Below are 16,955 nucleotides of genomic sequence, written 5' to 3' on the forward strand. Positions count from 1 at the left end.
GAAACAGCACACTGTTTCCCTGTTTATAGTCTTTATTCTAAGCTAAGCGAACCAGCTGCTGGCTATAGCCTCATAACAGATATGAAAAATAATTTTTTTAACCAGGAGGTACACAAAACTATTTCCTCTCCAACTGGACTAATATTGCCTCATCCAAAAGAGCCTCAAGAAATGGTAATGTTTTCACTCTGGTTGTCAGAAACCTTCTCACTTCAGTTTGGGCCCTTCAGCACCACCCACTTAGCTATTTTTCAAGGTGGCTCAAAAAGCATCTACATGTTAAACAGCGATTAAAATTGCATAGATTTCAGACTTTAAGGTAGAAAATATTCAAATGCGGCGCACTGTGATTGAAAGAACTTGTGATTGGGGTTGTTTGTCCCTCTCTTCCAAACACTTTCTGCACTGCCTGGCCCTCCTCCTCTCGTATTAACATGCTTCTATCATTAACCCCCGTGCCCCACCTACTGCATAATAGCTAGAGTTGGATGCAGGAAGGAGAGAATAAGAACATTTCCTTTCTTCTTTTTTTTCTTGAGGAGCATCTTGAATGAATGATTGATGTTAGGGGAGTAAGATCAGAAAGATATAATCACGGTCTAACGAACGCAGAGCCTTAAGAAATACATACTGGAGGAATTCCATAAATATATAAACACATTATATATTAATATATAAGCAGTGAATTGAATATTCAAAAAGAGGGAAATAACATAATCTATGCACCCTCCATGTACAATGCATGTGTTATATTCATTCTTTTTATCCAGGAAGAAGGTAACAAAAGCTTGGAAGTTCAACACTGCAAGTTATTTTCCCCATGAACTACATGGAACCGAGATTAAACAGAGTCATGTTCATTGTCAGAGGCTAAACAAATTGCCATTCTCTGTGAGTGACATATGTTTTGTGTGAAGATGTGCAACGCCAGCGTGGGGAGATAACTTCATTTCCAATCTTTGAGCACAGATGAGGGAGAGACAGTTAGTCCGTGTTCAGTATATGAGCACCTTTCGCGGGACAAATGGAATGTCAATCAAGCGCTGGTACACAGATGCTTTCTCCCCGGTGGGGCCCGAGATGCTTTCTGGTGATGCAGCTCTGTTGTTCCAGCCCTACTCTGGGTGCACTGGGAATATTTTGTCCTTTTTCCCCTCCACATCCCCTCGCTCCATTTCAGATCCCCTGACTATTAACGATTTCCTCCTTGCTCCCCAAGTTTGCTTCTTTAGGCTTTCCCTCCTTCCCACATTCATTTGATGTTGGATTTAATGCACATAAAGTTTCTTATCCAACCAACCTTTTGTCGCCTATTTCTTCTTTTTCCCCATAACCTCTTATGGATTTCTCATTTCCTCCAATATTAGGGGCTGTACAAAAACGATTAGGGTGGGGAGGAGGGATGATTCTTCATTTTATAAAAAAAGGTAGAACCTCCCCAACATTATCAATAATTTCTTTGCGCCACAATACACCAATATCTCTAAATAATATATTTATAAAAAACACACCAAAGACTGCAAAAACTGCTAATTAAACAGTTATTATAACTACAGAATGAGTGAACTTGAAAACTGTGGCAATGATGGACTTAATATTATAAATATCTGCAACACGGTCACCTAGAAATTGTTTATATACAACTAATTTGCAAGAGCAAAATGTTTTTAAGTAACCAAAGCTGACAGGATTACTTTTTCTATTAACATAATGACGAATTATTGTTTGTTTAATCGAGGATGTCGAAAAAATCAATATGAGCAAAATCTTGGTTCCATTAAAATATTTAATAAAATTTAATACAGTAGCCACTTGTAGTGACTACAGCATTATTTTTTCTTCACACTTTTTTATAGTTATGTTTAGGCACTCTTGGCTCTCTTGGTTAAGGTTAGGCTAACACTGTGGTCTGTCTAGTATAAAGACAGATAAAGAGTGTGAAAGTCTACCAGAGGAGGTTTTGGGGTGGATGTACTAGTCAAACAAACACTGGTCTTTTACCCAAGACACTAGGGTTCATGTCCCGTGTGAAACCAAAATCAATGTTGACTTATTTAAAGTTCTCAGTTATGTTACGTTATGCTACCACACATTACTACTTGGTTAGGTACAACTTCACTAACATATGTCACCAAGTAGTGACATAAAGTAATGTTACCTAAACCTAACCAAAATTTTATATTATGTTCCATCACATGACTTCCTACTACCTAACCTACCTAGTTTCTAAAGGCGTCTCATACAGATGCTAAAGGGAACCCTGTGTATTTTTATGAGATGGGCATGACAAAGCGTTGGTGTTTGACGACCTGAGAATGAGAAGGGGTTTAAAACTGTTTACCTTTGCCATTTTATCACAAACATATCCTTTTTTTTCTAACATGACAAACTCCTCCAACATTTCCCTCCCCCATCCTTTTTACTCTTGCCCTAGTCTTCATCCTACCTTATAAAGAATGAATAAAGATCAAAAGGTGGTTTGAGAAGAAATGAGAGAAATGTTTCCACTTCACCAGGATGGCTAAAGACTGTTATTAAAAACATGACAACCCATTCAGTTGCTAAAGGTGCTTACTCAAGGGAATGCAGAGAGTGTTTATTCTTTGATTAATTTGCTTGGAGGAGACCTGAATTTTCCCCACTCATGAATATGTGCATGACAGGGAGATTTCTCCATACTGACAAGTTATCTAAACTACAGGGCAAAACGATTATGCTAATATCAGGTTGTAGTCATCAATCATCTTATGTCAATGTGGTGTCAAGACATCACGTTCCTGATCCCCCCTCTGGCCATAGCAGGGTGTGTGTAAGAGTGCGTTGTGTATGTGGATGAATGCAGCTGTGTGTGTGTTTATTTGGAAAGGACAATTGATCACATTCTCATTACGCCTGGGGACTTTTGGGGGGGTTGCACTTGCGCTTGCGTGGGGCTGTTTTCCTGCAGAATAACTGAAAGAAAACTGGGAGGGAATTAATTAGGTGAGTTTCCTCATCTTGATATGAACACCGGAGACACACACGGAGTCCGGGCTGACGTCAGAGAGACGCGCCATAAAACCAAAGAGCGCATCACAGGGAGATGGTTTGATCACACTCGCTTTGGAGGCAGCAGGGATACTGTAAAAGCTGCAGCAGCTAAAGTGAATTTAGCGGAACTGCAAGGAACGCCAAGAAGTTACTTATAAAGGCTGTTAATCGTGGTGCGTAAAATGTGCGTAAATGTCTGCGCGCCCCCATTTGGATAAGGTGGTAGATCCAAATTTTAAAACCTGAAAAGTTGCCAGGCAAACTAGGTCTGAACTAGTATCAGAGGCAAAAGTCTACCCTCGGCACGGATGCTGTTGGATGTCGCCCGGCTCTGCGCTCCTGCTTTTGTCTCTTTTATCTTATTTGAGCCATGGCTTACTCTCCGCTGGGATACTCATACTCCACCACACCGCAGGTACAGTCAGTATTTTTTTTCTTTAAAGTTATTGTTGATGATAAATTATGGACTTCTACAAATGTTCCATGAACAAGTCACTTGTTTTCTTTACAAAATGTGACAAAATCAGTGAGCAGCACGGCAGTATTTGTACTCTGGGCATTTTTAAATACTATTTTTTTAAAACTATCTATCAGCTGTGTGAAAAATACCCTTCACTATCTTTCTCACTTATAATCTAATGGTAGAAATAAGGTTCATTTTGCAATTTTTCTTGCCAAAGTTTCTGATGACCTCCAGCTCTCTGGCTGGTTGTCTGGAGCCCGGAACGCCTCCGTCACACCCGGTGCTGCGCTCGCCGGGCCACCAGCTCACCCCTGGCGCCGGCATTGGCGTCTACAGCGGCCCTTATCCAAAGAGCCAAGGTTACTATAACACCTGCACCAGCGACGCCACCGCTCTCTATTCCAGAGTGAGTTTCACATTTCACTTACAGCTCATTATTACAATAACTTTGCTTTTATTTAAAATGCGCCAATGCGCACATACCTTTGTTTGTTTACTTGTATTTATTAGGATAAATCCTTTCAGATGTACCATCTTGTTTTCGAAGGGATCCCAACATATATCACAATCACTACATAACAACAGAGGAGTGACAAAATAAGACACAGAAATACAATTGTCAATACTGCAATGTACAGACCCTAGCCCTAACAAACAGATAGCCTACATTAATTAATGATAACATTGCATTAGAAAGGTTGAAAAAGTGACCCTGTAATGTTTTGAATACTGAACAGAATTTGTGAATCTTATACTCATATGACATTAAAGTAAAAAAGTAAACAAGGTAAATTCAGGCTAAAGCCATGTCTAGTATCACAGTGCATTCCTGTGAAAAAATCCTGGAATTTTTAGCAAATATTTATGTCAGTTATTTACCACTGTTTTCAGGGGCCACTAGATCCCAAAGATGGATTGGGATCTGTGCATGTGGGGACATCTCAGACTCCTGCCTACTATCCCTATGACTATACATTTGGACAATATCCTTATGACAGATATGGGTAAGTCAAAGTCTGCATATTGAGAAAGTGCTTTTATTGCCTTCAAGTTAAACCATATTTTCTCATTTCAAAACTGTAATATCAATATATATATAACATCAGTCATCCTCCACTTATGACTGCTGACTCCCTGATGAAAAATATTCCTAGTGTGTCTGTAGCAAGTTTGTAGTGATCTCATATTCTTTTATGTCTTGGCATCATTATGTAAGTATTACACTAACTATAATATCCTTACTGGGATTTAGTGTCTGGAACTGTTATAAAGTTAGATGTATGTTTTTCTTTATGATATGGTCTCTCTTTAGACATCATTAAAATATGATTTAAAGTCAATAGTTACTCATAAATAAGGGAGGCTGTCCTTTAAAGCAAATGTGATTCACTTATTTTTGGTACGACATTGCGAAATATTATTTGAATTGTCACCATTTGGCTCAGGTATTCCTGCTCTGACGGCGCTTCCCGTCGTAAAAATGCCACCCGAGAGACGACCAGCACCCTGAAGGCTTGGCTGCAGGAACACCAGAAGAATCCTTATCCCACAAAGGGAGAGAAGATAATGCTTGCTATCATCACCAGGATGACCCTCACACAGGTAGGTTTTAGCAAACTATTGTCAATGTATTGTCAATTTGCCTGTTAACGGGCAGCTTGCCCTTAATTCATTTCCGGTATTAAATGCTTTGCCCTTCTTCATGTTTGCTTTACATATATCACACTTTCTCTTATACCTTCATGTTTTCCCTTCTTTCATTCCTTCTATTCAATGTTTTGCCCTTTCCTTCCCTTGTCTTTCCTTCAATCCTGTATAATTTCCTTCCTTCTCCTGTTCAAATGACTTTATGTTACTTTCTGATCTCCATTCCTTTCCTTCCTCAGGTGTCTACTTGGTTTGCAAATGCACGCAGGAGGCTAAAGAAGGAGAACAAGGTGACGTGGTCACCACGGGCTTGTAAAAGCTCTGATGACCGGGGATGTGATGATGACAGTGATGAAGCTGAAAAGCCACTTAAAAATGACAAAGACCTTCCTGGTAAGCAGAGCCTAAATCAATCTGTCAGCACATTGAGCTTGTTTCAAAGTTTAACTAGCATGCACAGACTTAGTTTTATCTGTGTCATTTGTAATTGCAGATCGACAGTGTGCAGACCTGCAGAGTGACCTTGAGGACTTCGACCTGCTGGAGTCAGATGGCTCTGACTGTGAACCAAAGCCACAGTTTCTTTCAGAGGACCATGATGCAAATCCAGACACTGACCTCCCACGTGGGCATCTCACACACAACCTAGACCCATTGCACGGAAAAGAGAGATTGTGCTCAGACTGCCCCAAACTCACAATGGTCCAACAGCAAAACAGCGGCTTCTATCCTAATCCAGATCTTCGAAGTACAGACAACAAGCCCAAAATTTGGTCCATCGCTCACACTGCTGCATCTTTGGATGCCAGCTTGCAGCCAGATTACCCTCCTTGTATGCTGGCGTCGACCAGGTCCTCCTCTCCTGGGTATCCATCAAGTATGGCACTAACAAAGGCAGACAGGCAACAGGAATCACCAGTTGCCACGCTCAGAGAATGGGTGGACGGAGTTTTCCATGGTCTTCCTTTCCAACAGCCCAAACCAGCGGGGGTGTGGAAAGGCTTAAATGATGCCGTGATGGACAGCAGAACACCCAGACAATCCCTTGAACTTGTTAGGTCTACGTCATCTTTGTAGTCCGACCACCACATTTTCAACGGAATATTTCAAAGACTGCTGGACATAAAACAAAAAGTCTATATTTTGCTGTTGTGACTTTACCAATTGACCGTTTGCTAAGCGCCACCTTACTGTTGCTACCCCATCAAGCTTTTCATTCTCCCACAGCACATGTAGTTTACAATGATAACAGTGGCAGATTGAGCAATGGGAATTTAAACAATAGGTCGTTGATTGATTCCAGACTGAGGCCGATGAAAGAAGGCTTTTAATTTCTAGCCAACAACCATTGGTGGCAGATTTTATTATCTCTAGCTAGCTTATTAATTAAGCTAATGTTGTATAAATGAATTTATTAGAAAACCTGACTCTGGCTGACTTTTAAACTTGACAGCTGTATCTTGTAAAAGAGGTCTTAAATATGCACTTGTTGGCTACATATATGATATTGAGCTAGCAGACTGAAGCTAAAGCTTCATGTACCAGGCAAAAAAAGTCACCTCTATCTCAGGTAACAGTGGCTCAGGTTGCTGAGTAAACTTTGTCAAAACCAGTAAATAGCAGGACAGAGCAACTAACATTAGCCAAAACTCTTTATAGCATCCAGGATTGACTTCCACACAATTCTACACAGTGGGTGTGCTTTCGTGTAACGTAACATTGTAACCCCACAGATAATGTATTTAACGAAATAGTTTATGATGTGCTCCTTGGCTTTGGAGGTTCTGGTTGATGACTGTAGGCAGTAAGCTAGTTAGCCAGACCTGGTAATGACTGCAGCCTCCATTAGACCAGACAAACACAATGTTTAATCTATTTCTTAAACTTTTGCTCTTCTGGTTTTGGAAAAGTTTGAATAAAAGACTAACACTTTCAATGCAGAGTATTACTCCTACAATCCAAAGTTTGATAGATCTGGTGTGCCCAGTTATGGTTGCTAAGCTATGACTGGGCAATTGTTGTCCGGGTAGGGGTTTAGCGAACGGTCAATTAACAATTTATGATCCTGTTTTGGCGTTTGGACAGGCCCAAACTCTCTACCAACTTAAAAACTCTTATGAGCTCCATAAATGATCAAATGTCTTACAGCAAACAAGTGTCACCACACACGTTCCTGCAGCAAGGTTGTATGGTTCATACACATGAAAAATATACAATATTGTACACTTGCACTATAGCCTGCACAAGCACTGAGTCACAAAAATAAAAGGTGTATTACATAGCATGGCAAAGTTCTCTGAGTGTGCCCTTACATTAGCTGTCCACTGTGCTGCAACCTCTGGTATCGGTTTAGATGATGTAAATTCCGTTCAGGAGAAGTGGAATATATCACCGCAGCCTTGGATATGTGTCTGTGTGTGCGTGTGTGTGTGTTTAGAGGGAGTGAAAGAGGGGAGTGGGTGGTATTCAGCCGTGACTAATGGAAACACACAGAGGAGGGTGCTGCTAAATTGTTAAATCGATGCCACTTCCACCTCGGCTCCAGATATAGCTGCAATCAGCGATGCGTCCCTTTTCATTAGGCAGCTTTTGACTTTGTCAACCCGGGACTGCAAGACACTCCACCACGCGCAAAATGCTTCATAAAACGTAATTTTAAGTAAGTGTCACATCTTTATCCACTTCGGTGATTTTTTCGTACAACCAATAATAAGAAATATCATTGAAACAAAATAAGGCAGGCATTAGGCCTAAATGTTTTATGTTTTTCCATTAACTTAAATTATTAAAGAAAACATCACAAATTTAGCCCTGAAAACATTTAAACCAATCTTAAAGAAAGCACAACAAGAAACAAGTAATTTTTTTCACCCCCATCTTCCTCCTCCTCCTGTTTTTCGATTTAGGAAGTGTGATAAAGTATTTATCAGAACAGAGGAGGGATCTTCCTGGGCTTTGTATGGAATTAACCAGTTTGAATTAAATAATTCAGGATGAATTCAACTGAGAATTTCATTCTGTTTCTGCCTCATAAATAAGTAAGATTTAAGATGATAAATAATGACATCTGACTTCTTATTTCTGAAAAGTTTTCTTTCTTCCGCTTGCTGTCCGACAGGATCTCACTGTGGTTGGCTGCAAATATATTTTTTATAGTTTTGCGATTTATTTTTTCTATCTAAGTTTAAAGTACTAGAAATGATACAATTCTGTTTCCTTTAAAAATCTTGAGTTGGATTTGACTTCAAAAGAGGAGGTGGTGGAGTCATGACAGAAATGGAATGGCAGTCAGATTAGAGGTTGACCCAGAGTGGAGTTAAGAGATATACAGTTATACTTATTCTCACCCATAGCTGTTTGAGGCTTCTTGGGCGCAGACCATGGGAAAACTGCAAAAGTATATATACACTACAGTTTAGTCTTGTGCATTAAATCTGATCTAACTTTAATTCAAAAAGTTCACTGTCCATTTTCACTTGTTTTCAGAGTCCCAGCGTTCCACCCTTTTCTGTTTTTCATCAACTAAAATTATTGGTTTAGCTTTATATTTTAAAGTCAGTGCAGGCATAACTTGAACGGTAAAGCTTGAGGGCAGTGGAAACGATCTGCCCGCACTGTATTATCACTTTTAAGATGATATAGAGAACCTGTTAGAAGTTGCCTATTTACACATCCAGCAGACATGGAACAACATCATCATTCATTTAGTGTCATGTCTCTGGCAACCTGGTGAATCTATGTTCAATACTCACTCTCCTTTCAGTTCTATTTTTGGTCGCCAACAACGTCTGTATTTTTAGCTGCTATGTGCTCCTCTGTGTTCACCAGCTAGTCACTAACGTTGCTGTCCAAAACAATGAGTTGAAAGACGTTATAAATCTCTGAATAGCAGAGGGGAGCAACGAGTGATTATTTTCTGTGGGCTCATCATTATGAGTGAAACTTTTCATTAAACATGCTAATTTCATCCATTACTAGGATAAAACTATTGACCCATAGCCACTTTAAGAGAATTCCTGACCCTTGTTAAAGTGTTCTGCATAGGGAGTGATTATCTCACTCTGTTTGCAGAAGATTTACTATCTTTATTAGTAAATAGTGAAATTGCTACCTTTATTGCTACCTGACTAAACACAAACATTTTAAATTGGACATTTTAAAATCCAAGGAGTCAGCTTAAATTAAAACAAATCTGCTCTTGAATGTTAATGATTAAATTATACCACACATCTTCCAAATTTCTCATGGAGAATGTGTTAAGTGTAAAAAGGGTTTTGTGACCTTTAAAATTTGTGAAGCTCTTAAACAAATTAAACAAACTGGGAATATGAAGATTGTTGTCCTCTTGTGAGATTTACCCTCCATCGTCTCTCTCGCCTCACTTTTTCACGTTCTCCATCGTCCTCCACTGACCTCTCACACTTTTCCCCCCTTTCCTGTTTTCTCTTCTTCCTTGTTTAGTTCCCACATCTCATTCTCATTCCCCATCCTCCATACCCCGCCTCTCTCTCTCCTTCCCCCCACTCATCTCACCTCACTTCTGTCTGCTCTCGACACACAGGTCTGACACGGAGGCCTGCTCCCTGGGCCATATAATGTGATTAAGCCTCAGTGTGTAGCTGTACAGTTCAGGGAATGTTAGACCCACTGTTTACTTGTCTGGCTCACACCACCAGGAGTTATTTGGCCCACACAGTGGGTGATAGGCAAAGGACTTTAATGCAGAAAAGTAACCCATGAATGGTTTGCTTAAATTAATTGATCATATTATTGATTTAGTCTATACTCAGTGATCCTTTTTCTGAATCACTTCTACTTTTAAATGTTCCAATGGAATGTCTGCACAGGAAGTATTGACAACTTCAAATTGCTCCTCTCTCCACCCTCCGTCTGACACCTATTTCCTTTCAACACTGTCTGTGTCTCTGTCGCATACTTAAAAACACACACATGCACGCACGCACACACACACACACACACAGCCGTATATATACACACATTTCTAAGTCTCTTGCGTCTTGTCACACACACTTTGGTTTCCAGGGCTATCAAAGTGCTGAGTGCAAACTCTCTCCTCCAAAAACTGTCACATGTCGCCAGAGGTGTCTTGCTCCCTGCAGTAACCCTCTGAGCTCCTGGCACAAGAACAAGTCATTATTTCCATGGTAAAGGTCAGAAGCTCTGTCACCTGACTCTAAAGTGGAGCTGAGTGGAGTCGCCCCGAGACATTGACCAAAGGTCAGCTTTCTGTTTCGCCTCTCATACAGTAAGTACGCATTTGAGGAGGACGGGCAGCTCCCAGATCTGCCTGTGAGCTCCTTTTGGTCACAGTGGCTTCCAGACATGGAGGTTCAGATAATTGGCTGCAGGGAGCTCCATAATGAGCCTGAGGGTCTGTAATATGACACATCTTCAACGAGAAATATTTTAATAGGGCCATTACAGCGACAAGGAGGATGTTTTGTGTAGAGTGAGTGATTGTTGTGGAGGGGCGCTGTGTGTTAAGGAATTCACCAGCATTTAACTCCATCATCTATTGTGTAGCTCAGTAGCGAGGATATTTCCAATATAATTATGTTCTCATTTGACTCTATCTTTGTTTGAGTGGTCTGACCCAATAGTGCAGGTCACATTATGCTTAAGAGTGGCATTTGCAAACATTATTTAATATTATGCAGAAAGAACTGGATGTAGACATCTGGTGATTTGACAGTTTAAGGTTGAACCTGTGAGTGAGTCCATCTGCAAATTGGTTGAATCCCACTTTACAATCTCAAGTTTCTTGATATATATTATGTTAAAGAATTATTCTATTATGCTGGTGGGTGCATTTAAGAGCAGTGAATAATCTAACAGTGCAGTTAAATCCAGCACAAAACATAGGGCTATTTAATTCAGCACAATTCATATGCTCAGTTTCATCTGAAGATTTTGCCCCCGGCGATGCCTCCAACTCAACCAACCACCACCTCTGAACCACTCAGACTTACCAACCGCAAGACCAACCAGTCAGCTCTCTGACAGTGACCCGGCTCGCCTGCCTATTTTAACAACGCACCTCTCTCCCCTTCAATCATCCAAAGTGGTCTGACTATAGATGAGGTTAACTACAGCATAAGCCTTACTTCCAGGAGTCACCAGGGCCAATTATATCAGCCTGACTACTCCTCCCAACCTGAGCTCTATGGTGTGGAAAATGCAGTTCCACTGGCTGCATCACTGGGGACAGAACAGGCTAGTGCTGTCTGGAGCCTGAGCCAAGCGCAGGCCAATTTGGCATGCAGAGGTCTATGGAGAATAAGCCTGATGAAATATATATATGATCTTCTTCAAACATGTATTGTTCCGCACTACTGTGTCTTATCAGGCTGGCTCCCTCCTGATGTCTTCCAGGCTTGGCAGAGCGAGACTCTACAGCGCAGACTGTGTGGGGCTGATGCACAAGGAATGCTAAGGTTCTCTCGGTGCTCCTCACAGTAAACAGCAGAGACGAGCCACATCTTGCCAGCTTATTGATAAAAGCAAGTTCATAGCACTGCAATCGCAAGCCATTGGTTATTCATGTATTCCAAGATGCATAAATCTTACTCACGCAGACAACAATGGAGCATGTGACATTTTTAAGCTACAGTGCAACTTTCATCTGCTCTTATTTTAGTTCAGACCAATTACAAGCTTTATTGCATACAAACCGTTTGTGTCTTTTCTAAAAAAAAAAAAAAAGCTTTGGTTTGGGCAATAGAAAATAATGTCTACAACTCTGCTTTTATTTCTGTACTTAAAAGCCTTTCATTGTCTTGCCGTACCAGACCAAACACATCTGCAGGCCATGGCTGACATCTACCTGTTACAGCTGGGAACTGCATACAGCAATTCAAAATGGATAACAAAGCCAAGAATTACACCACTGCACTTACAATCCCATAGATAGATGAAATGTGTACGCTTAAAAAAACACAACCATTGGAAGTAACATTTGTACGTATTCCCTTAATTGCGGATGCATTGTGCACAAACGGTATAGAGTATGTAGTTACAGACAACAGATATGTTGCATTATTGACTTTAACAGGCTTCAATAAGAATGCACTCTCAGACAGACAGACAAGATATAATTTATTAACCAATATGGCAATTTATACAGAGAAGCAAAGACAGAGGAAATGTTTCAGTGATGATGCTTCTGCTTGAATTGTAATCCGCAGTAGCCACACGTTCCCACTTTTGTGTCTTTATCCTGGAGTAAAAGCGACAAGAAAATAATGGTATCTTTACTATAGGAATACACCAGCTATAGAAAACATAAAAACATTACAACTGATCTTGTCAGTGTAAGGCCACCTTCCATGTTCACATGACTTGATACAACTTCATTATTAAAGTGAGAGCATTCTTCCATTTCTTTTGCTTTGGAACCACCTTACTAAGGTCATTCACTCAGATAATACATGTCCCAAGGTTATACATTTACATGCACTCAAGTAACTAGTACCCAATTAAAAAAACAAAAACGTTACATGAACGAGAAACACAGTTTCTTTAATCAGAGTACTGGCACTTTCTGTCTTGGGATATCACTGATAACAATACTGTTCATGCATTTGACTGTATTCCTGCAATCAGACTTAAATGATCTAACATTTCCTCTGACCGAGATGACTGGGTCTCAAGTAAACCAGCTAAATAAATACAACTAAACCTAACAAACATGTGCTGAATTAAACCACATGGACACTTCAATCTGATTAACAGTAACCAAAGTATTGACTGCTGGTAAACAAACATTAAATAGCCCAATGACACAGAATGACTGATCAAGACATTGTCTGGACATTTCAGGTTTTGTCAAAATGGACCACTTTAAAGGATTTCATCATGAGTGTGTGTGCAGGACACGATCTTACCAGGTTGATGTAGACTTTGGGGTGGCCCAAGGCTCCTCCACCTCCATCACAGGACACCACTCTGGCCTCAATCTCAGTCACTGGCTCCTCTGCCACCAATTTGATGGCAAAGTTCTTGTTCACCTTGACACAAACAACGTTTTAACAAAGATTAGACACTGTGAGATTGTAATGATGTGCGTAACTGATGTTTTAATGACGAAGCCTCTCCTCTGTGTGTACCATCTACTCACACACCCCGTTTTAAATGGGTTAAGTAGTGAGCATGAAATGTTTTCAACATTAAAAAACATGTGTGCTGAACGTTAGTGTAGTATTCGCAGAAATGTGTACTGTTTTTTACGGACTGACTTTTAAACTCCCTGTAGGTTCCTTTATGGGGTTTTCAAATGTGCACATATGTGAATGTTGTATGTTTTGTATTATGTACTGTTGCAAAGATGCTGCTCTTAACTACACTGAACAAAATTATAATCGCAACACTTTTGTTTTAATCCAAGACTTTCTCTATGTACACAAAAGGCCTATTTCTCTCAAATATTGTTCACAAAACTGTCAAAATCTGTTAGTGAGCACTATTGGCAGGACCTGGAACACACTGTCGTATACTCCGATCCACAGCATCCCAAACATGCTCAATCGGTGACATGTCCGGTGAGTATGCAAGAACTGGGATGTTTTCAACTTCCAGGAATTGTGTACAGATCCACGCAACATGGGGCTGTCCATTATCATGCTGCAACACGAGGTGATGGTCGTGGATGAATGGCAAAATAATGGGCCTCAGGATCTCGTCACAGTATCTCTGTGCATTCAAAAAGCCATTAATAAAATGCACCTGTGTTCGTTGTCCATAACACACGCCTGCCCATACCGTAACCCCACCTCCACTGTGGCCCACTCAATCCACAATGTTGACATCAGCAAAAAGCTCACCCACACGACCCCATCTCTTCATCCATGAAGAGAACACTTCTCCAAAGTGCCAGACGCCATCGAATGTGAGCATTTGCCCACTCAAGTCGGTTACGACAACAAACGGCAGTCTGGGTGAGACCCCGATGAGGACGACGAGCATGCAGATGAGCTTCCCTGACATGGTTCCTGACAGTTTGTGCAGAAATTCTTTGGTTATGCAAACCGACCGACCGACATTTTCGAGTGGCCTTTTATTGTGGCCAGCCTAATGGTGCTTTCAGACCAAACGCGAATTTAATCCTCACGACACGATTAGAACCCGCAAAAATTTGCTCGAGTTGGAAATTTTCAACTCACGCGAAGGCCTTCGCGCTGCCCGACAGGAAATCACGGCTCTACGCGTCTTTGCATTGACTTTGTGTGTAAACTCACCGCCCCGAATGCTCACTTCGCTTTTGGTCTGACAGTAAGGGAGAAGCGCTCACTAATACAGATTTTGACAGATTTGTGTTACAGTTTATAATGTTGTTCAGTGTAGTTGCCCCTATTGGGATCAATAAAGTTGACTGAATAAAATTGGATTTTTGAGTGTATGGTGAAATTATGAATATAATGGATTTGAGAACAAGATGTCGATGTTTTACAAGATTTAAATATTTGTATGACAAATTTTGTATGGCTGCAATCTGAGGTTTATTAAGCTGGATTGTTAGTTACTACTTACCTCTTTCTGTCTGCCAACGAATCTGGCTCTTCTGGGATCATTTTCGTCAAACACCTAAGAGCAGAAAACTAACGTTATGAATTCGAGTAGAAGGAAACAACAGCACATAAATCCTATTTTGCTACTGATGTGGGGGTCCGTTATGGGGCACTATGTGTTGCTAGTTGAGAAAAGGAGCAAATGCATCACATGTCTTTTCAAACAAAAATATCTGGATATCAGCTGTGTTACAACCAAAATTCAAATGTTAAAGGAAAACGTTAAGAGCTAAGTCATGTGTAGCGTTGTCCGATAATGGACATAATGGACCTACTAGCCTCATTAACACAAGGCTAAGATAGGATAAGCTAAGCTAACGGTGGGACACATTTGTACTACCAATACTCGAAGACAATCACTTTCAAGCTTACCTGACCGGTGTGAGTAACAGGCTCCCCGGTAGCGGAAATCTCTAAGCTGTAGCGGTGAACAGGTACAACAGACAGCCTCAAAGGTGAAACAAGCCCCTTAGCATTTTTACTGAAGGACAGAAGTCTACCCACTGCGGCCGCCATGTTTACAACAGCCTGTTTTCCCAGGATGCCTTGCGGAGTACGCTTGGAAAGAAAAATATATTTGCCCCGAGTTTTGCCTCTCAGGTTCAAAGTATTTCGCTACTGTTACCTTCACTAACTAGCTTTACAATTAGGCCCTTATATTTAGGTATATGTAAAAGAGAATGACAATTAGCATTAAGGCCAGTTTGGAATTAGGATCTGCTGATACTGATGGAGGCAAGATTTGTCCAAAGCCAGAGAGGTAAACCAGCTGAAAGGCTAAATTGAGGGCATTACAACCGTCACTAAAAACGGAAGCAGATGTACCCTCGCAAGCAAGTAACGTTGCAGTATTAGCGGTCGTGTTGTGGCGATAAAACGCAACATTCAGGGGGTTAGTCCCTGTTATAAACCTTCAAAGAATTTCTGAAAGGTTTGTTTACATTCTTTGGTTTGATGGTACGACCGTGTCATGTCGGGGACTAATATGTCTGCCGTTTTTATGTCTGGCTTTGGCGATAGCAGGTCAACTCTTTACATGCTCGTCTCCTTGGCACGTTGCATTGCAAAGGTGGCACCGGGTTGTATTTGCAGCATTTAAATATGTCACTTAAAAAAACGATCGTGGTCCGTGTACGTTCTGAAATGCTCCATGTTCCTTTGTATTAGATTGTCCACTGTTTTAGGTATATGCCTATATTAGTTTATATGATGTAGCTCCATATGAATGATTCATAAAATCGCTGAGAATTGACTAACGTTACAGTATAATGGAACCTATGATATTCATATTGATAATGGAAACATATTGGGTATTATTAATTTTACTTTAATGCAATAGTTAATCTTCAGATTAACGTCTGAGGAAAAATTATTATTTTAAAGTGATGGGTAGCAGGTACTGTAATCTATTCCAGAAATCATATGTCATGTCATAAAATTGTGATATCTACATTTTTGTCACTGTAACTGATTATGAATTACCCCTTCTCCCCCCTTCTCAGCAGCCTTTGACACCATGGTGCCCCTCCTTTTGAAGCACCTGGCTACCTCCCTGACTCACCAAGTGGCCCAGATGAGCCGGTTAAATATGACCTTCTCCTCACCAGCAGCTAGTGCTTACAGATGTCTCTGCACCCTCACCACAGCTCCCCGCACACTGTTCCTGTCATCAACCAGAGTCAGCTCCATCCAGCCCCCCTCGTCTGGCTCCACTGCTCAGTGTGGACCACCTCTGTTGGGACAGTGCCAGTATCTTCCCTGCATCCAGCCCTCTGCAGGGATGAAAACCAAGTCTGCCCTGAAGAGGCGCTGCAAAGACTGTTTCTTTGTGCGACGGAGGGGACGTTTGTTTGTGTTCTGCAAGACAAATCCGAGACACAAACAGAGGCAGGGCTAAAGTGTTGAAGGAGTATTGAGAAGATTGTTTTAAGATTGTAGACATTTAGAAGAACTGTGCTGCAAAAATAAATGGTTTGGCTTAAGAATATGCAAAGCTCATGACACATTATGAGTTATAATGTTCTGTTGACGTCATGTTCTTCCACAGCATTTTATATAGTAAAGCTAAAATGAGGTTTAGTTTAAATTAAGTTAAACTTGAGCATAATACATTTCTCTTAAGTAGATAAAGGCATAGTCAGCAATGCTTTGAACATATAGTGTAAATTATAGGTTTATGCAAGAGTACAAGGTGAAATGGAAATAAAAAGGCATTTATCTGTTTCTCTATA

General features: G+C 40.7%; 3 protein-coding genes across 4 annotated transcripts; 2 read left to right on the forward strand and 1 right to left on the reverse strand.

Annotated features, from left to right (window-relative positions):
- Window positions 1–3,126: 3,126 nt before the first annotated feature.
- irx4b (iroquois homeobox 4b) lies at window positions 3,127–7,421 on the forward strand. Its single transcript, XM_038723954.1, has 6 exons — window positions 3,127–3,445; window positions 3,711–3,899; window positions 4,385–4,497; window positions 4,939–5,095; window positions 5,380–5,533; window positions 5,634–7,421. Exons 1-6 carry the CDS (start codon window positions 3,401–3,403, stop codon window positions 6,215–6,217), a joined length of 1,242 nt encoding a protein of 413 aa, XP_038579882.1. The 5' UTR covers window positions 3,127–3,400; the 3' UTR covers window positions 6,218–7,421.
- Window positions 7,422–12,235: 4,814 nt separating this feature from the next.
- Window positions 12,236–15,271, reverse strand: ndufs6 (NADH:ubiquinone oxidoreductase subunit S6). The gene is made up of 4 exons (XM_038725345.1): window positions 15,097–15,271; window positions 14,687–14,740; window positions 13,045–13,167; window positions 12,236–12,377 (listed from the first exon to the last, which is right to left on the reverse strand). Exons 1-4 carry the CDS (start codon window positions 15,238–15,240, stop codon window positions 12,309–12,311), a joined length of 390 nt encoding a protein of 129 aa, XP_038581273.1. The 5' UTR covers window positions 15,241–15,271; the 3' UTR covers window positions 12,236–12,308.
- Window positions 15,272–15,352: 81 nt separating this feature from the next.
- mrpl36 (mitochondrial ribosomal protein L36) lies at window positions 15,353–16,955 on the forward strand. 2 transcript variants are annotated; one of them, XM_038725343.1, is made up of 2 exons: window positions 15,353–15,484; window positions 16,227–16,955. In XM_038725343.1, exons 1-2 carry the CDS (start codon window positions 15,454–15,456, stop codon window positions 16,619–16,621), a joined length of 426 nt encoding a protein of 141 aa, XP_038581271.1. In that variant the 5' UTR covers window positions 15,353–15,453; the 3' UTR covers window positions 16,622–16,955. The 2 variants fall into 2 exon arrangements, with proteins under 2 accessions (XP_038581271.1, XP_038581272.1); XM_038725344.1 differs by having other exon boundaries at window positions 15,364–15,484; window positions 16,230–16,955.

This window comes from Micropterus salmoides, unplaced genomic scaffold (genome assembly GCF_014851395.1).
Source record: "Micropterus salmoides isolate LMB-PRFRI ecotype aquatic unplaced genomic scaffold, ASM1485139v1 Ms_hic_scaffold_17, whole genome shotgun sequence".
Classification (NCBI taxonomy): Eukaryota; Metazoa; Chordata; class Actinopteri; order Centrarchiformes; family Centrarchidae; genus Micropterus; species Micropterus salmoides.